At 44.0% G+C, this 17,908-nt stretch overlaps 1 protein-coding gene across 5 annotated transcripts in view; it reads left to right on the top strand.

Annotated features, from left to right (window-relative positions):
- Nucleotides 1–17,908, top strand: part of Arhgap35 (Rho GTPase activating protein 35) — a 116,849-nt gene that overhangs the window by 61,139 nt on the left and 37,802 nt on the right. For all 5 annotated transcript variants that reach the window (NM_001271132.1, XM_008758919.3, XM_039110038.2 and 2 more), the window contains one exon: nt 6,150–6,294. In NM_001271132.1, coding sequence (NP_001258061.1) covers nt 6,150–6,294 — 145 coding nt within the window. The remainder of the gene's footprint in view (nt 1–6,149; nt 6,295–17,908) is intronic.

Raw genomic sequence — 17,908 nt, 5'->3', positions numbered from 1 at the left:
TATGAATGCAAGATGGGGTGGAGGAAGCCTGAGTGATGTCTTCTTTTGTTTTTCGAGACAAGCTTTCACTATACTGTACAAGCTGGCTTCAGATTTGGGCAATCTTCCTGCCTCTGTCTCCCAAATTGCAGGTGTGAGCTAATACACACAGCTTTAAGCTTGTTTAAAGGAAACAAAGAGGTCTGGAACAGTGGAGCCATTATTCATTCCATCAGCATTCCATCCTATCTAAAAGGATAGGAGGAGGTGATTTAAGCTGGGCCTGCCTTCATCTGGGGCATTAATGTTTCATCCTGGAGGAAGTAGTGTAGGCTTTGGCTACAGTTGCTCACAGCCTTTTACAGGGTCTCTGATCTCTGCTGTGAAAGGGGCTAATACACTTTTGCCTTGCAGGGTGGCTTTGATGTTTCAACACCTAGCTAGCTTCCTAGGGAATTGCTTTTGCATTGTTTGATCCATTCGAGGCACAGATGTGTGGGTCATTCTAGGCCTTGGCCTCTTCTAGCCTTTTCCAGTTAGGCCTGCTAAGTGAGTACCCCAAAAGAAGATGGATGTTAAGAACACCTTCTGTGAGAGTGCTCCCTGTGATTCCCTAAAGAGGGACATGTGCCTGACTGGGGACATGAGACATCTGGCATGCCACTTGGGAGAATGACATTTCTAACTAAGATGTACACAGTAACCCTTCAGATGTCAGAAGTGTGGGTAATATCAGAAGCCAGCCCAGCTCTTGGCATAGCATTCCATATACTGACTTTGCAATGGGGAAAGTTTAGAGTAGTTGTTCAAGAGTTCCTTTCTAATTTTGTGATGCTTTGGGAAACCTTTAGATATCTAAAGGATGTTTTTGACATTCTATAATCCAGAGTTTAAATCTTAAGAGAGCGCATGTGAAGAGATGGAATGGAATTCATGTCATTCAGCAAGGGGGACTGATAACTGTCTAAATACTATCTTAATAAATTGAAGGGTTAAACTAGATCTTGGACTCTCTGAGGTGAAAGAGATACAAAGCAGTCTAATTTATATTTTATCCTGCTCTCATCTCTGCAGTACAACTATACAGAATAAGCCTGCTCCTTAGTAGCAGTAGGTGGCCCCTACAACCTAGCATAACTGTTTTAGGGCCCTTCTTTTTTCTGCTTGAAATTGTCTGAGCATAGTTGCCCATGCTTATAATCCCAGTACAGAGAAGACAGAGGCAAAACGATTCAAGACCTTAAGACCAGCCTGGGGGTTGGGGATTTGGCTCAGAGGTAGAGCGCTTGCCTAGCAACCGCAAGGCCCTGGGTTCGGTTCCCAGCTCCGAAAAAAAAAAAAAAAGACCAGCCTGGTTTATATGAGATACTATTTTTTAAAAATGATGGTGGTGGTGGTGGTGGTGGTGGTGGTGGTGGTGGTGGTGGTGGTGGTATATGAGATACTATTCTTTAAAGTAGTAGTAGTTGTTGTTGTTGTCGTCGTTATTGTTGTTACAGTAATAGTAATAATCTGTGACCAGAAAGATGACCCAGAGGTCAAGAGCTCTTAATGCTCTATCAGAAGATTGAAGTTCAGATCCCAGCACTCCCATCAGATGGCTTGCAGATGCCTATAACTTTGGCTCAAGGGATCAGACACCACTACCACCCCTTTCTGGCTCAGTGGGCATACATGTGCAGACACTGTCTTGATTAGTTTTAGGTTGGTTGGTTGGTTGTTTGGTTGGTTTGTTTGTTTGTTTGTTTGTTTGTTTGTTTTTTAAATCAACCTGATATAAGCTAGAGTCATTTGAGAAGAGAGAATATCAACTGAGAAAATGTCTCTATCACATTTGCCTACATACAGAGCATTTTTTTTTTGACTGATGATTGTTGTAGAAGGGCCCAGATCACTGTGATTACTACCATCCCTGGGTAGATTGTCCATAAGGAAGTGAGCTAGTTTAGGCACGGTGGCACACACCTTTAATCCTAGCACTCTGGAAGCAGAGGCAGGCAGATCTCAAGTTTGAGACCAGCCCGCTTTACATAGTGAGATCCTGTCTTAAAAACCAAACTTAGAAAACGTTAAGTAAACAAGACAGGAAGATCATTCCCCTGTGGTCTTTCAGTTCTTATATCTAGGTTTTTGCCTTGAGGTCCTGTCCTGACTTCCTTGAATGAAGGATTATAATATGGATGTTGTAAATGAAGTAAAAACTCTTTCCTCTCCAGGTTGCCTGTGGTCTTACCACAGCAATAAAAAGCAAGCTAACACATACACAAATAAAGCCTTTGAGTATATTACCTTTACAACCCTTTACACATCTAGATGGTCGATGTGCGTTTATTCGTTTTCCAGCATCCATTTACTCATTCTACCTACTCCAAGAATTTTCCCCCAGGAAGTTTACTTAAAACCGTAGTGCTATAAGCACAAGTTCTGCAGTCACACAGAAGACCCACCTAGGTGGGGTTTTCTTGCATTCATCTCCAGGGTCTCACACCTCCCTCCTTCCCTCCCTTCCTCACTGCCTCCCTCCCTCACTTCCTTTCTTCATTTCTCCTTCTTTCTCTTGCTGCTCCTCCTCCATTATTTTCTGTGTAAACCCAGGCATATCTTGTGTCTGTAGAGGTCAGAGGACAACTTTGAGGCACAAGTTTTCTCCTTTCCCTGGGTGGGTCCTCGGTATAGAAAAAGATCCTCGGCTTTAGTAGCAGGTGCTGAGCCAGCTCAGTGGCCCCAAGGTTCTGTATGCATGTTTTGTTGTTGAGTGGGTTTTGTTTTGTTTTTGTATGGGAGTGTGGTGGTATTCTAGGGGCATGGATAGCAGTGGCATGCTATCATACAGTCCACTAGAAGGGACTGGGCACTGAACAGTAAAGTGCTTGCCAATCAGAATCTCTCCCCATGGTTCCAGATCTCTAGTACCACCAGAGAGGGGAGTGGGAGAAAGAGAAAGAAACTGGGCATCTAGTGTATACGAAGTACTTGGGTGAAACAAATCTCTCTAACCAGTAACTTGATAGTATATCCTGAGTATCAGTCTGAGGAGTATGTTGTTTCAATTTGATTAGAGGCTACAGTTAAGGCTAGAAGGAGGTATCCTGGCGATGACTGGGCGAATGGGGCCATCTCCTGCCTTTTGGTTCTCCTCTTTGCCTTAGCAGCACTTTATTTGGAAGCTTGAGTTTTACTGAGAAATAATTTATCTTCATTTTGACAGAGAAATTTGTCAGGATTGATGGAAGTGTTGTTTTAATTCAGATGGTCAGTCACTGGTTATTCACATTCCAGAACTGACCTTTTAAATGGCAGGGACATTTACAGGGAGAACATTGCTTGACTCAAGGCTGCAATATTGTGCATCTGCTGAAAGGTCCCACCCATAACATCCTGTGATCAGGGAGCTCTCAGGAAGGTAGATAGAGATGATATGGTACTTGACCCAAGCCACAGTCAGATTGAAAACCTTGAAGTCTGTTTTTCTTTTGTAAGATAGGGTCTTTAACCCACTCTGGCTTCAAACTTGCTATCTTGTCAAGGATGACCTTGAACTTCTGGTCCTCTAACTCCACCTCCAAGTGCTGTAATTAAAGGAAGGCATGTGCCGCCGCCGCCGCCCCCCCCCCCCAATCCAGTTTTATGTGGTGCTGGGCATCAAACCTGAAGTTTTATGCATGCTAGACAAGTATCTTACCAATTGAGTTATATCATCAGCAGGTTCTTTTGGAAGCTATGGGGGTTATCTCAGTGTGTTATCTTTTTGTTTTTTTGTGGGGGAGGAGTTGTTTTGCTGTTGGTTTGGTTTGGTTTTGAGACAAGTTCTCTCTAGCCCTGGCTGTTTTGTACTCTGTATGTAGACTAGGCTAGCCTCAAATTCATGGAGATCTACCTGCTTTTGCCTTCCAAGTGCTGAGATTAAAGGGGTGGGCCACCTTTGACAATTTTACACTTACACACACACACACAAACACACACACACAATCTTGATCATATCTACCTTCTCCAACCCTTATTTCCCATGTCTTTTTTTTTTCTTCTTTTCTTTTTTAAAGTAATACACTGAGTACAATTGATGTTACCTATATGCACACCATGGGCAACATACCAGTGCCTACATCCCAGAAGTAAAATGACTCCCTCTTTCTCGGTAACCATCAGTTATCAACAGCTCCTCAGCTAGATAGAGCCTGTGAACCCTTCCTCCATCCGTGCTGGATTTTCACCAGGTTTACTCTTCCAGAACTCCCTCCTGTGGAGCAGGCCCCAGGTCCAGTCAGCGTAATCAGTTACTCCTCTAACAGTCATGCCACTGCTGTGCTTGCTGGTACATAAATTATTTATGTTGAGATTTATACAAGTATAGATTACAGGCGTGCATTCCGCACTGTTGAGCAGTCTAGATTTGTCCATAAAGAAAGATCATAAGTCACCAGTTTGTTTTTCCCTAAAGTCGGTGCTTGCTTACCTGAAGAGCTGTGGCTTGTGTTTGGTAGGACCAAACCACGTGGGATACATGGATCTTCACATTGAATTATTTAGCAGGCTGATGGTTGGGCTCTCTTTACCTTTTGATTGTTTTCTGAGGTATTACCAGTTGGCAGCCCAGAATACTTTTTAATTCGCCTTAGCCCTCTCTAATCCCAACTCGTACTCCCATTCCCCCTTCCCCGAATTTGCACCAGAAGTTCTTAAAGAAGCTCAGACTAGGGTTGGGGATTTAGCTCAGTGGTAGAGCGCTTGCCTAGGAAGCGCAAGGCCCTGGGTTCGGTTCCCAGCTCGGGGGGGGGGGGGGGGGGGAGACTAAACAGGACCTATCTTGTTCCCTTAAAAGGAATATTAAAATAAAAGGAAATGAGCAGAAGAAAAGGGAAAGGTTGATCTATGACCTGGCAGTTGAACGTCTTCTTCCGAGGGTTTCGGAAAGGTCCTGAAATAGGCTTACAGCCCTTACACATTGTTGAGGGGAGCTGTAGCCCTGCTGCATTGGGCTGAGCCACTTGGAAATGAAACCTGGATGGCAGAGACACAGCGTTCTAATTTACCTGGACCCCGTCCTGTTGCCCTCATCTTTTAGTAGATACTTTAACAAAGGTGGACATTCTATGCCTGCTTCCTTGGCTTTAGAGAGTTTACATTGGTATAAAATATGTTTCTTTGTTTTTTTGGGTTTTTCCCATATGAGATTCAAAATAAATAAATTTAAGCAGGAAAAGGTGGTTTGAGTGAGTTTGAGGCATCAGTTATAGGATTAAACAGTATGGGTTTTAGTGATCAAGCACTTTTACTAGTTGAGTCATTTAGACCTTTGAGATTTCTTTTTCTTGGGTTGGGGATTTAGCTCAGTTGTAGAGCACTTGCCTAGCAAGCACAAGGCCCTGGGTTCGGTCCCCAGCTCCAAAAAAAAAAAAAAAAAAAAAAAAAGAGAGAGAGAGATTTCTTGAAAAAGTGAATGGTTGTGAGGTTTTAAAGCAAGTACATATGGGACTTGTTTGGTAATAGTAAAATCTCAGTGTTTGTCACTGCCCCTGCTGTTTGGTGGGTAAGTGGGTAGAAACATGGTCTCACGATGATATAGCCCAGGCTGTCCTAGAACTCTTGATATTCCTGCCTCAGCCTCCTAGAGCCTGAGATTCAGTCATGGGCCTGGATCATGTCTTTGTATTGTTTCATTAGTAAGCACTACCATTTCCTAGTGTGGAAAACACCAGGAATTAACCCTAGGCTGATAAATCACTATATTTTTTTTCTGGAGAGAGGAAATTACTAGTTTTTTGTACTTGTGTTTGATCTTCCCAAAGCATCAGCCATCTCTGAGTATATACCATCTATCATCCGAGCAGATTGTTTGGAAAACTTCCTGTTTACTCCAGCGTGTCCCCATTGGAGGATATGGATGCCATTATGATGTTACTTGTTAAGTAAACTTGGCCTGGCTCTTATAAACATCTTTGTTTTAATAATGCACTCTCACACTAACGGTGTGACTATGTGACAACTTTCCAGTATCTTGTACAATATTTGGAGACCAGAAAATAATATTAGGGAGATGAGCAAATTTGGGTCTGTTTGTCTTGCTTGAAATCTTTTCAACAAAGATACTTACTCACTTTTTGTGCTTCTTTTTTTTTTTTTTTTTTTTTTCTTTTCTTTTCTTTTTCTTTTTCTTTTTCTTTCCTGGACAGAAACCAAAGCCCAAACCCCGACCATCCATCACAAAGGCAACCTGGGAGAGTAACTATTTTGGGGTGCCTTTAACAACAGTGGTGACTCCAGAGAAGCCGATACCCATTTTCATTGAAAGATGCATTGAGTACATTGAAGCCACAGGTAAGAGTCTGAAGCAGATAGTACCTCCCACTCCCTGCAGGGAGCATCCAAGAGAGCTGAGATCTGTGAGCTTGTTGGAAATGAGAGATGTAACTACAGAGAAGGACTTGGATGATCTGGCAGCTGAGTCTGTCAGGAGGCTAACATGTGGCAGCAGTTCTGTCCTCAGACCAGAGACATCTTTAGCATGTGACTAGTTGTTGATAGTTGCCTGGTTGTCTGGGTTCCCTTGTAGGTCTGTAAATTGCATGTGGGAAAAAAGGGCTTTATATGAGATGCATATTATTACATTTAATAGTGGAAACAAGTATTTGAGACTGTTAGCATTTCTGGCATTCTGATCAGGCATCTGAGACTCATACAGACTTAGGGTCTCAGGGTCTCTGCTCTAAAGAGGTAAGAAAACAGTCATATTGCTTGAATATCTTGTGATCATATAGCTAGGTTTTTGCACACAAGAGAATGTGAGACACGTGGCTCTTTGACTTCTAATGTCATACCACTGATTCTCTCTACTTTCTCCTAGCTGCTTTCAGGGATCTTTGAGGATGTTCTGAAGCAGGTGCCTATTACTGTGGATTCCCAAGCTTTATTAGCTAAACTTAGAAATGTAGGCTTGGGAGCCAGTACACACCTTTAGTCTCAGCACTAAAGAGGACAAAGACATGCCTGTCTCTGTGAGTTTGAGGCCAATCTGCTCTATATAACAAGTTCCAGGCCAGCCAGGTAAACAGTGAGACACTGACTCAAACCCCTCAGCCCACCACACACCACATAGGAAAAACAAAAAAACTATAGACTTGGGAGGCTGGAGAGAATTTCAGCATTTAGGAGCACTGTAAGTTATTGCAGAAGACTGGGGTTTATTACCCAGCACCCACATAGCAGAATCTATGTGGAAAATACAGGGGCCTGGGCTGGATGTGTAGCTCAGTGCTAGAGCACTTACCTGGCATGTGCAAGGACCTGAGTGTGATTCCTCACACAAACACAGGAATCTATGTCCTCTTAGTCATTTCACCCTGACCTTTACCTACCCTCAGCACTGCCAAGCCAAGCTGCTACTCTATGAACTCTACCAGATTGCATCTCTGTCCCCCAAATACTGACTTGTCTGATCGTTTTCCATTCTCTCAAGTGTACATTATCTCTTGTTTCTGCCTTCTCTCTTTCTCAGTTTATCCTGCTGATGTGATCTTGCTGCAAAAAAGCCTCTCCTTGTACTGCTTCTTCATTCTCCTTGTCCTCTTCTTCATTGTACTGCTGACCCTTCCTGCCCATATGCAAGCCTGTTTGGTTTTATGTTTAAATAAGACATTGTTTTATATGCATGTTCCTCGACCCCTAAACTCTCTGAAAGCATACCTATTTTTTAAAGCAGCTATTTACTTTGACAAAAAGTACACATTTTGTACAACTTGTTTGAAATATAGAGTGCCTTACTGCATTGTATCTTACAGCAGTGTTGCATAAACATCAGTCATCAGTGAGCACCATACCTCTGTTGCTGATCGAGAAGCGTCATCTCCCTGTGTGCTTAAGAAGCAGGGGCCTGGTTCACACCTTAAATCTTAGCAGTTGGGATACAGAGGCAGCCAGATCTCTGCGTTCCAGGTCAAACAGTGAGACCCTGTGTCAGAAGAAGAGTCAGAATAGCTGACGGTCTTCTGGGTCCTGTTGAATCCTTCAACTCTTTAGCCCTGCTTGGGTCAGAGTCTCTGCTCTGTCATGTGTTCATCAGTAGATCAATAACCACTGATAACTGTCCTGCCTCATGGAAAAGCCACTGGGCTCAAAGAGACCCCCATGAGTGGCATAGATCATGGTGCCTGGCCATAGACATGCTCCAAGAATCCTAAATTTTAACCACGGGCCCCGGTGGCTCTGTGTTTATGTCTCATTCCTGCCTCCAGAGGCACTGTATTATCTCTGCTCCTGTGCCACTGCCCCCATCCCTCACCTCTGGAAAAAAAAAAAGTCTTGAGTTCCAATCTATAAATCAGGCTGGCCTCCTTGGTCTACTGTCTCTTTGCAAGGATCATAGGTATATATGTGTCACCAGACCCATGGCTCACCCCCACCCCCACCCCCTTTCTCTTAGTTACCAACTTGAAGGTAGCAAAAGCTATTGAAAAGTTGAAAGGGTCTTCATACTACACTGGCATTGTCAACTGTGAATATAAGAATATTCACCAGGGGCCTGCCAAAATGTTCAATAGATAAAAAGCCTTTGATAACAAACCTGTAACCCGTGGTGTAAAGTGAGAACCACTTCCTGAAAGCCCATGACCTCCACACATATCCCACAGTATGTATGGGCATATGCAGACACACTGGTGATAATAATAACTTTGGAAAGAAAGCAGTATTTGCCAAGGGCTAGGCCATATCTCCGTGCTCAGTCACCTGCTCAACAGAAGTACTGGGTTCCACATCCAGCACCTGAAAGAAAAACATCATTACCCTTGATAGTATTATTAATAGTGTCATTTTAAACAGTAATCTATGTTTGAATTTGCTCAGCTAATTTTAAACTGTTACTGTTGTGGTTTTTTTATTCCAGGATACAAACAGTTATATATTACATTTGTCTACTAGAACTGCCCCTTCTGTACTTAACCCCACCCCCACACCACCACCCCTACTGCTACTATGACTTTTTCTGAAGGGTCTAGACAGCTTCTTTATAGAATAGCCCTAGAGGCATCTCAGTCGTACTCAGCCCACTTCAGCTCTACCCACAACCTCTCAGAGCATGGTCCTGGCTAGTCCTCAGTGTGTCGTGGACACAGGGCCACTGCTTCCTCCTCAAGCAGGCCATGTCTTTGGTGTGAATTCTGAGATCTCTGTAAGCTTGTGTTGAATAATTGGATGAACTGTTTTCCCAGCTTGAACTTCCCTTCAGGAAAGTGAGTACTCTCACTAGCCTGTCGTCTCTTGCTCTTTGCTCATGGGAGGAATAGCCCTGTAACTGCACAGTTTCACATGGGTGTCCAGCCAAGCCCTCCCAGACCAACAGAACCAGCATCCCACCAAACCTTGTCAGAGCAGACCAATCTCAAAAGAACTTGTACCCCAGTTTCTACATGCCCCTTAATCTTGGCACATTGACACATGGCTCTGGCAGACAAAACAATGCACTGCACCTTGCATTTCAGAGTGGGCTTGAGAGCTCAATCAGACCCCAGCCTCAACACCCATGATGCTTCCACCCACCCAGTTCTCAACCTTAACAGCACAACTAGCAGGAGCATAGACAGCAGAGTGGAACTTGGGGTGAGAGAGTAACTTAATACTCTGTAATTCAGACAACTTAAGCTATCCTGGCACCTTTAAAAACTGTGGGTTTGGGGGCATTTGTTGTCTGTTTGCTTGCTTGCTTGCTTGTTTGTTTTTGAAGCAGTCTTATGGAGCCCAGGCTAACCTTGCTACTTCAGTGAGGATGAACATGTAAATTCTCCATACTTCTGCCTTCTTTTCTCATGGCTTTCTCATGTGAAAACTGCCATTCCCAATGCTTTATTTATAACCTGGCTTCAGTTGAAGCTCTTCCTGAGTACATTTTCCACCTTAGGTGAATGTTGGAACATCATAGATGTAGATTGATTCTTGTTCTTACTTTTTCAATGACCAGTTCTTTTACCTTTGTTAAATGTTGCACAAAATTGCATTGTGCCGAGGCAGGCGGTGGCCAGTGGTTAGAAGAGCTCCCAGATTGATTTGCAGATGCTGTTAGGCAGCTGTGGGGTCAGCCTCTGTGCTTGCTATGCTAATAGCCCTTTAGATTTTCATCCTCTCAGCTCCAGTTACATGGAAAAGCTGGAAGGGAGCATGTTGCCACAGCTGCTCTGGGACCTCCATGAGAGTCACTATGCGCTAAGGAGGCTGAGGGCTGGCTCTCTGTCATATGTTCTCCCTGGCCCTTGGTTTTCATTTATGTGGAAAATTGCTTGAGACTATAGAGTCACTGCTCCCTTGTGGAATAGCGTGACTCCTAAGTAACAGAGAATGCTGGCCAAGTTAATGGAGTTCCTGCTTCATGGCAGGAAGTAGAAGTCTTCAATTCTGCACAGAGTATTTGCCTGGAACATGGTGAGGGGTCACTTTTAGAACTTCGCTGTTCTAAGAATACCTGTTCAGAATAAGGTCTGATTTGGAATTGGCCTGGTAACTAAATAAATTTCAAAGCCTAGGTCTCCAACCAGATTTGAATCAAGGATTCCTATGGTTCGAGATATGACCATGCTCTAATATCACAGGAACCTATGAGGGAACTTTCAAGGGCCCCTCAAGCAAGCATGACAGGTGACCACGATGGGAAGTAATGAAGTGGTTTCATGGGCAGAAGATACCTGTTTGATGTCCCAAATTATAATATTCAGATCATTCTGTATACCTAACTGGTAGGGCTCAAATCTGATGGTACATTTTAAAAAAACTTTTTTTATTTGGCTGTTTTGCTTGTGTGTATGTCTGCACTGTGTGTGTACAGGGCCTGTGGAGGCCAGAATCCTAGAACTGTACAGTTGCAAACCACCATGTGGGTGCTGGGAATTGAACATCTAGAGGAGTGGCTGCTGCACTTAACCACTGAGCCATCTCTCCAGCCTCCTCTTGGTACATTTTAGTTTTAGTTCTTATGGATTAAGAAAGTTCCCAAAGTCAAGCAAGCCTGGTAGCTGCTAAATAATGCCAAAAATGACTTGCTGTCATCCCAGCAGCTCACTCCTATCTGTATGTTCATGGACGTTGTAAGCAGTCATTGTTTTAGGGTATGTATGTGTGAGTTTGCCTTTCATAATAGCTTGTTTTGTTTGAAAAAAAAAAAAAAAAAGAACAGGTATAGTGGAAAGCAAGCCCCTGGGACAGAGTAGGGACATCCTAATCTTCTTCTGGGAGGACCTTGGTAGCATTACAGTACAGGGTTAGTGTCACTGGTAAGAAGATGGCAGGATGTGTGTTCCCATCCACTAATCTCAGAATCAGTACAGCATAAATCTTGAGAAAGCCTGGCACCCCTAAGGGGCTGCTGCTAGTTGGGTGCAGTGTTGTAACTGAAGCCCATTCATTTGTAAAAGTTCTTTGTGGGCCAGGTGTGGTGGTGACACTTAAGCACTCAAGGAGACAGGCAGATGTGCTCTGTGAGTTTAAGGCCAGCCTGGTCTACATAGTGAAAGTCTGTTTCCAAAAAAACCCCCAAAACTAAAAAGTTTTGTGGGAAGTCCTAGAATGAAGTTACACTACCTTACCTTGGTTATGATGTAGTGTATGGTCAACTAATGGTTCTGTGAAGCAAGTGGTGCTGTCCCATCTACCCTTCTGGGACACTGGACCTTGTTAGACAGCACTACTGATCAGGCTTGCCTGAGTGGGAAAGTCTCACACACAGGACTACATGCTTGTAGGGAGACAGGAACTTCCTCATAAGTAGGTCTGAAAATCATCTGCTGGTAGGGGTAGCAGATGTATCTATTTGTTAAGCACCTCCTATATGCTAAGCACTGTGTTGAACTTGAGTTGCCCTCATGATGTCCAGGATGGGAGAGATAAGTAAGCTTGGGGTTTTCCACCCACACTCAATTCCCTAAATAACTACTCTAAGATTTAATTATTTATGAATAAATGCCTAGTCCATAAGCTTTGGCTTGTTCCCCAACTAGCTCATAACTTATCTAACTATTCTATTCTGTGTGCACCACATGTCTGGTTACCTTTCCTCAGTTTCATTTGTCCATCTCCTCAGAGTCCAGGTGGCAGGAAAAAAATCCTCCTCCTACCTTACTCTTTCCCAACAGGAAGTTCTGCCTTCTAATCCTGCCTCAGCTTATTGACCATTAGGAGATTATATCTACAGAGACAGACATAATCATACATCCATAATTAATCAGCATAGAACATGATAGGGTTTTTACATAATAGGGAATAAAGTGACTAGCAAGATCACGTGTTAGTGAGGGGGTGGAGCAGTTAGCGTCCTCAAAGACACCACAGAGGGGTGTAGGAAAGAGGGGTGGCTTTGCAGAGCTCTTTGGCACATTATGAAAAAGTTAAATATACACTTGCCATCCACTTCTAGGTATTTATTTGCCCAAGAGAAATAAAAACATGTTCACCCAGACTTATACCATAGTTTGTAATACCTTTGTTCAGAAGATCCCCAAGTTGGAAAGAACCCAGATGTCCCTCAACAGGTAAAAGAACAAACTATGGTGCATCCACTCCATGGAGTATAACTTGGAACCTAAAGGTGCTAGTTCTGCCACACCCACTAACATGATAGACTACAGCTGCCATTCTGCCAAGAGTGACAGAAGCTAGTCACAAAACCACAGAAATAACTGCAGAATTCTGGGAGTAAGGCCATTCTCTGGTGGCAGGCAGGTCAGTGTAGCCTAATAGCTGACCCAGGAATGATTTTCTACAAAGGAACCCAAAAAAACTTGGGGGCAGGGACCAGCATTCAGTGTCTTGATTGTGGTAATTTTGCTCATAATACACGTTTCTTAATTGGCACTTTAAATGGATACCGCAGTAAATCACATCTTAGTGAAGTTGATCTTAGATACTCAAGAGTTGCTGGCTGAATGGTTCGGAAAACTTTTTGTTTTACAATCTTATAGCCTAAGCCTGCTGTGATAGTTCATGCCTCTCATTTCCTTAGGTGCTGTTTCAACAATAAATTATATAAATATACGTGGTTAGATATAAATAACTGTTCGTGGTAGCACATTTCTTTAATCTTAGCACTCTGGAAGCAAAGATAGCTGGATCTATGTTGAGGCCAGACAGAGCTACACAATGAGATCTGTTTCCTCAAAAAGAAAGAGGAAAAAAAATCACCAAACACATGAGTTAGTAATTGAAGTACCTTGTGCTGGAGAGGGCCAAGCTTACTAAGCTAACAAAGTGATTGAATGTACCCTGCCCACTAGCAGTGTACCCTAACCTTATAAACTTCCTTGCCAAATATTTCATCTGAATCTTTATCAGGAGACAATGACTAGATAAATCAGATTTGTTATATTTCCAAGACAACTGCCTCAAACTCAACAAAACAGTCGCTGTGAAGAAGAGTTTGGGAACCTGCTAAGACGCCTCTGCCAGTGAAGCCCTTTCCCTGCGTAGGCCAGTATTGAGTCCACTGGCCGTGACAGACATCTTACCAGATCTGCCTGTGTCCCCAGGCTGTCAGTCAGCAGATTCCAAGAACCCAGATGTTGTCTATATTCTAGAAGGCCTGGGATGGCTTGCTTGATGTTAGCCATTGTTTCAGTAGCACCTACCAGTGACCTGTGTGGGTTAGATATCAAAATAGCGGTCTCAGAGCAGCAGGCTGAGTAACACTAGACTAGGCCCATAATAGATCTCTTAAAACTTGTCCCTGAAGTTGATTGTACATGAAGAGAAGTACACCATTCGTGTGCACAATACAGATGTGCATGATGGAGCACATCCATGCTGCTGTAGCCAAGACAGAGGAGTAGTAGAAGGTGAGCAATCTCCAGGCTGTGCCCTAGTTCTTTCTTTCCCTCAGGAAGCATAAACATGTCCTGACTTCTGACAAGGTAAAATGGTCTTAACAGTGAAGTGGTACCAGATAATCCTTTTGTACCTGGCTTCCCTCATTCAGCATTGTATCTGTGGGGCAGTTATGAACAGTCAGTCCTGTAGTAAGCATGTGCCTACGAGGGAGGTTTGAGTAATTCAGTTTAGCGTGCTGAACATGATACGATGGCTCTGTGGTTTGGTATTTCTTAGGGTTAGGGATCAGGATGGGGAGAGCACAGTGACACACATTTCCTGTAGTAGCCAAATATTTCTACCTATAGGGGGCACTTGGTTGCCTGTGCCCTGCAGTTCCTCTCTTTACTGTGGCTCTCTGTAGTTTTTTAATTCAGATTGGTTTACACAATCTTGATGATCCCAGAGTTCTGCTTGCCTAGCCATTATTCTCTGCTTAATGTTGGGGGTGGAATAACGCTCACCCTCGCAACACTCACCCTCGCACTTGATGGTGGTGCATAGGTCTCACCCAAGCTGCAGAACACAAGGGTCGGCTCTCAGGTAATATGAGAAGACAAATTAGGTTAGGTAGGAAGTAAGCCCAGTGGCCTGCAGCCACACTTCTGTCATTCTTTTTGTACTTGTGTATGTGGTTCAGTGTTATGTCTCTACTCAGAGGCAACCCCCAGCTCCTCAGCACAAGTGAAACCCTCCATAAGAAGAACGATTCCGCTTCGTTTGCCCAGGTAAATGTGGGTGCTGCTTTTTGCATGGCAGATTTAGGTTTCACCACTGATTGATGGGAGCATCTTCAGGGAACAGCTCCTGCCATTAGATCAAAGGCCTTTGGGAGATGGCCTCTTAGCAAACATTCTCAGGGCCAACTGAGCATCCCTGTGGGGGCAGGTCACAGAATGCCACTGTCATTGTTAGCAGTGGGTCTGCTGCCTTCAGCATAAACCCCTGCTGTACATGCAGCGCATTTTGGTTGTGTTTCTTTCTCACTAGTGAAGTCTGTACAGGATGACCCTCAGGCCAAACCTTGACTTTGCTGCTCACTAGCAAATGTTTAACCTCGCTTTGCCTTCACTCCCTGTACTGTAAAATGGGACTAATAAAAGCACTTTGAGTCACTGGGATGATTCAATGTGTTACAGACCTTGTAACAGTAGCTAGTGGCCATAACTAATATGCCTGTTGTCATTGCCTCTGCTGCGACTGTTGATGTTGTCCAGGATATTGCACCCTTATCTGCCCTACACAGAGGTGTCAGCTCTCAGGGTCCAGACTGGCTACTCCCCACAAAGAATAACTTCCCTGAAGGACATTCCTTTATGAATTACTAAAGGCTGTAGCAGGGTGGATCAGCATGGACTCTGTAACCCATGTAATCGCTTTAAAATCCCAGTTTTACCATTGATGCAGGCTAAACTGCTTCCTGTCTCCACAACCAATGACCTTACCCACCTTTTTAGGACTGAACCTAAGAAAATCTGTGAGTGGCGTGAGGTGCTTACCTAGCTCAGACAACCTCAGAACAGGGATTAGGGGACTCTCATGTTGAATGAGAGTTCACATTTAACCTTTTTTTTTTTTTTAAGATTTATTTATTTTATTTATATGAGTACACTCACCGTCTTCAGACACACCAGAGGGGAGCGTCAGATCTCATTACAGACGGTTGTGAGCCACCATGTGATTGCTGGGAATTGAACTCAGGACCTCTGGAAGAGCAGCCAGTGCTCTTAACCACCGAGCCATCTCTCCATCCCCACTTTTAACCTCTTATTACTCTCTATTATACTTGAGATCCCAGTATCCTGTTCATAGCACTTCCTGCTGCCCAAGTCTGCCATGCAACTTAGGATTGGCTTCCCCCAGAGAGCTCATGTCTCAACTTCATTTCATTCTTGCGTGTTTACATCTCTGCCTGCTCCAGTGAGTCAGAGTAGTTGGCCCATTGCATTGAAGGCTCTGAAAGTAGAAATTGTGCGTCCTCACCATGTGCTGTTGAGGCTCTGAAAGTAGAAATTGTGCGTCCTCACCATGTGCTGTTGAGGCTCTGAAAGTAGAAATTGTGTGTCCTCACCATGTGCTTTTGAGGATGCTAAGCATTTACTGCTGCACAGTACCTAAGTCCTTGCCCCTATGTAGCCTATGGAACAGTTGGGCAAAGGGGGGGCAAACTATGAAGGATATTAGTGATTAATGCTCCAAAGAAAAGAAATGAAGTATCTCCCTCTGGAATATGAACTCTCCGAATTAATCATATATATTTCGTTGCAGTAAGGTTTGGGGAGATAGGCTTTTGGGTGGATTGGTTTGTTGGGTGATTGTTTTGTCGAAACAGGGTCTTGCTATGTAGCTCGGTTTGGTCTGACACTCACTGTATAAGCCAGGATGACCCTAAACTCAGGATCTTCCTTTCTCTGCCTCTTCTTCAAGTGCTGGGATTTCAGATATGTGCTACCACATTAGGCTCAGTTGCTTTTGAGGAGGTAAAAGTTAGTAAGAACTGGAGCCATTCTGTGTCCTAGAGAAGCGCCTTCAGACAGAGAGACTGTAAGTGGGATGTCCTGAGACTGGAATGTTGCAGACAGAGCCATGGCTACTCTGAGGATTAACACCATTGGTTGAGGGCTTTGAGGAGGGATGAGATTTAGCTTCCTTCTAGAAAAGCAACTCTGCCACTGTGTGGAGTACCTGAGCCTTAGAGGGCTCACGGGCTCTTGCTGTAGCTGCCTTTATACAAGTCTCACTCTACTCTTTTTCTGGAAGGAGAGAAGGCACCCAGGCCCTGGTCCCCCTTGTTGCTCACTGACATCCCCCAGATCTGCAGTACCAGCTGGAGTGCTGCAGCTTAACCTGGAAGTGGCCTGAATGGGAGCCCTCACTGGGAAAACACAGCACAGATGGATCGCGTGTGCCCTGGTTTTACCTAGGCACTCTTCAGTGCCCTGTCTCCACGTTACTATTCATCACTGCCTCCTGTATGGTGGACCATGCATGCCCTTCCCCTCCTTCCATTCTAGCAGGCTACTATAGCACATCTCTCTTTGTAGGTGGGTTATGTGTCTGTTTGTCTGTTGCCATTCATAAGGAGCCACATGAAAAAACTGTTGTCTTCTGACCATGGGTGGGTACAGCAGGAAGGAGGCCTTCTGCAGGTCAGGAGGGACTCACCACAGACTTAAGTTGTCACTTTGATCTTCAACTTTATAGCTTCACAAGTGTCAGGACATAAATGTTGTGCTGTTTCCCAGCACCTTGAGTATTGTTTTAGGGTCAGAGTGTCAGTGAACCCAGAAGCAAAAAATTGCTACTGGCTTCAGAACACTATAAGCCTCTCCTCAGCCCCAGCTCCCTAGTTCCTCAGGGCCTCAGAGACCTTTGGGCCTATAGGGCCACAACAAAGAACTAGGTCAACAGAACGGGAACAGAGTCAGAACAAGGCGGGTGAAGATGTGAGGTGTACATTCGAGAACCTCAGACAGAAAAGATAAAGGTACTCTTTTGTATAGTGCCTGGCTCTCAACTGCTGAACTGGTTTGAAACAGAAGATGACTTGAGAATCGGATAATGGAACCCCACTTTTACAAACAGAGATGGCGTAAGACCTTGTGATTTCACTCTGGTTTAGGTCCTTTTACTTTTGGCTGGAATCCTTCAGCTGCTTAAGTTCATTGGCCTCCCAACAGCTTTAAGACAAAACAAAACAAAACAAAACAAAACACAGTTCATCTTTTCACGTCAGCTGCACTTTGTTGAAATGAGACCTTTCTAGAGTGTGTCCCAGAGCTCCTGATAAGTGAAACTACAATTGGTTTCTATACTTGGTGATCTATTTTGTGGGTTTCAAAAGCCACAACAGAAGAAAGAGTTCTCTGTTGTGGTTGTCAGGAGCCAACATTTGGGCTGTGACAGCAACACAGTGTTGTACAACAGTTTATGAAGAGGTGCTCACTTCTGGCTCCTGCTCTGTTCTAACTAGAAGGTGCTGCAGGACCCCAAGTCCACAAGTCTTCTGAGATGATTTTCAGCCTGGAGCTAGCCTATCACGATAGAACAAGGTGTGTGGTAATAGAGTAAGAAAAACCAAAGTAGAGATGCC

Source organism: Rattus norvegicus, chromosome 1, assembly GCF_036323735.1.
Source record: "Rattus norvegicus strain BN/NHsdMcwi chromosome 1, GRCr8, whole genome shotgun sequence".
NCBI classification, from domain to species: domain Eukaryota; kingdom Metazoa; phylum Chordata; class Mammalia; order Rodentia; family Muridae; genus Rattus; species Rattus norvegicus.
Note: the sequence above shows the minus strand (reverse complement) of the source record. Positions and strands in the feature narration are given on the sequence as shown.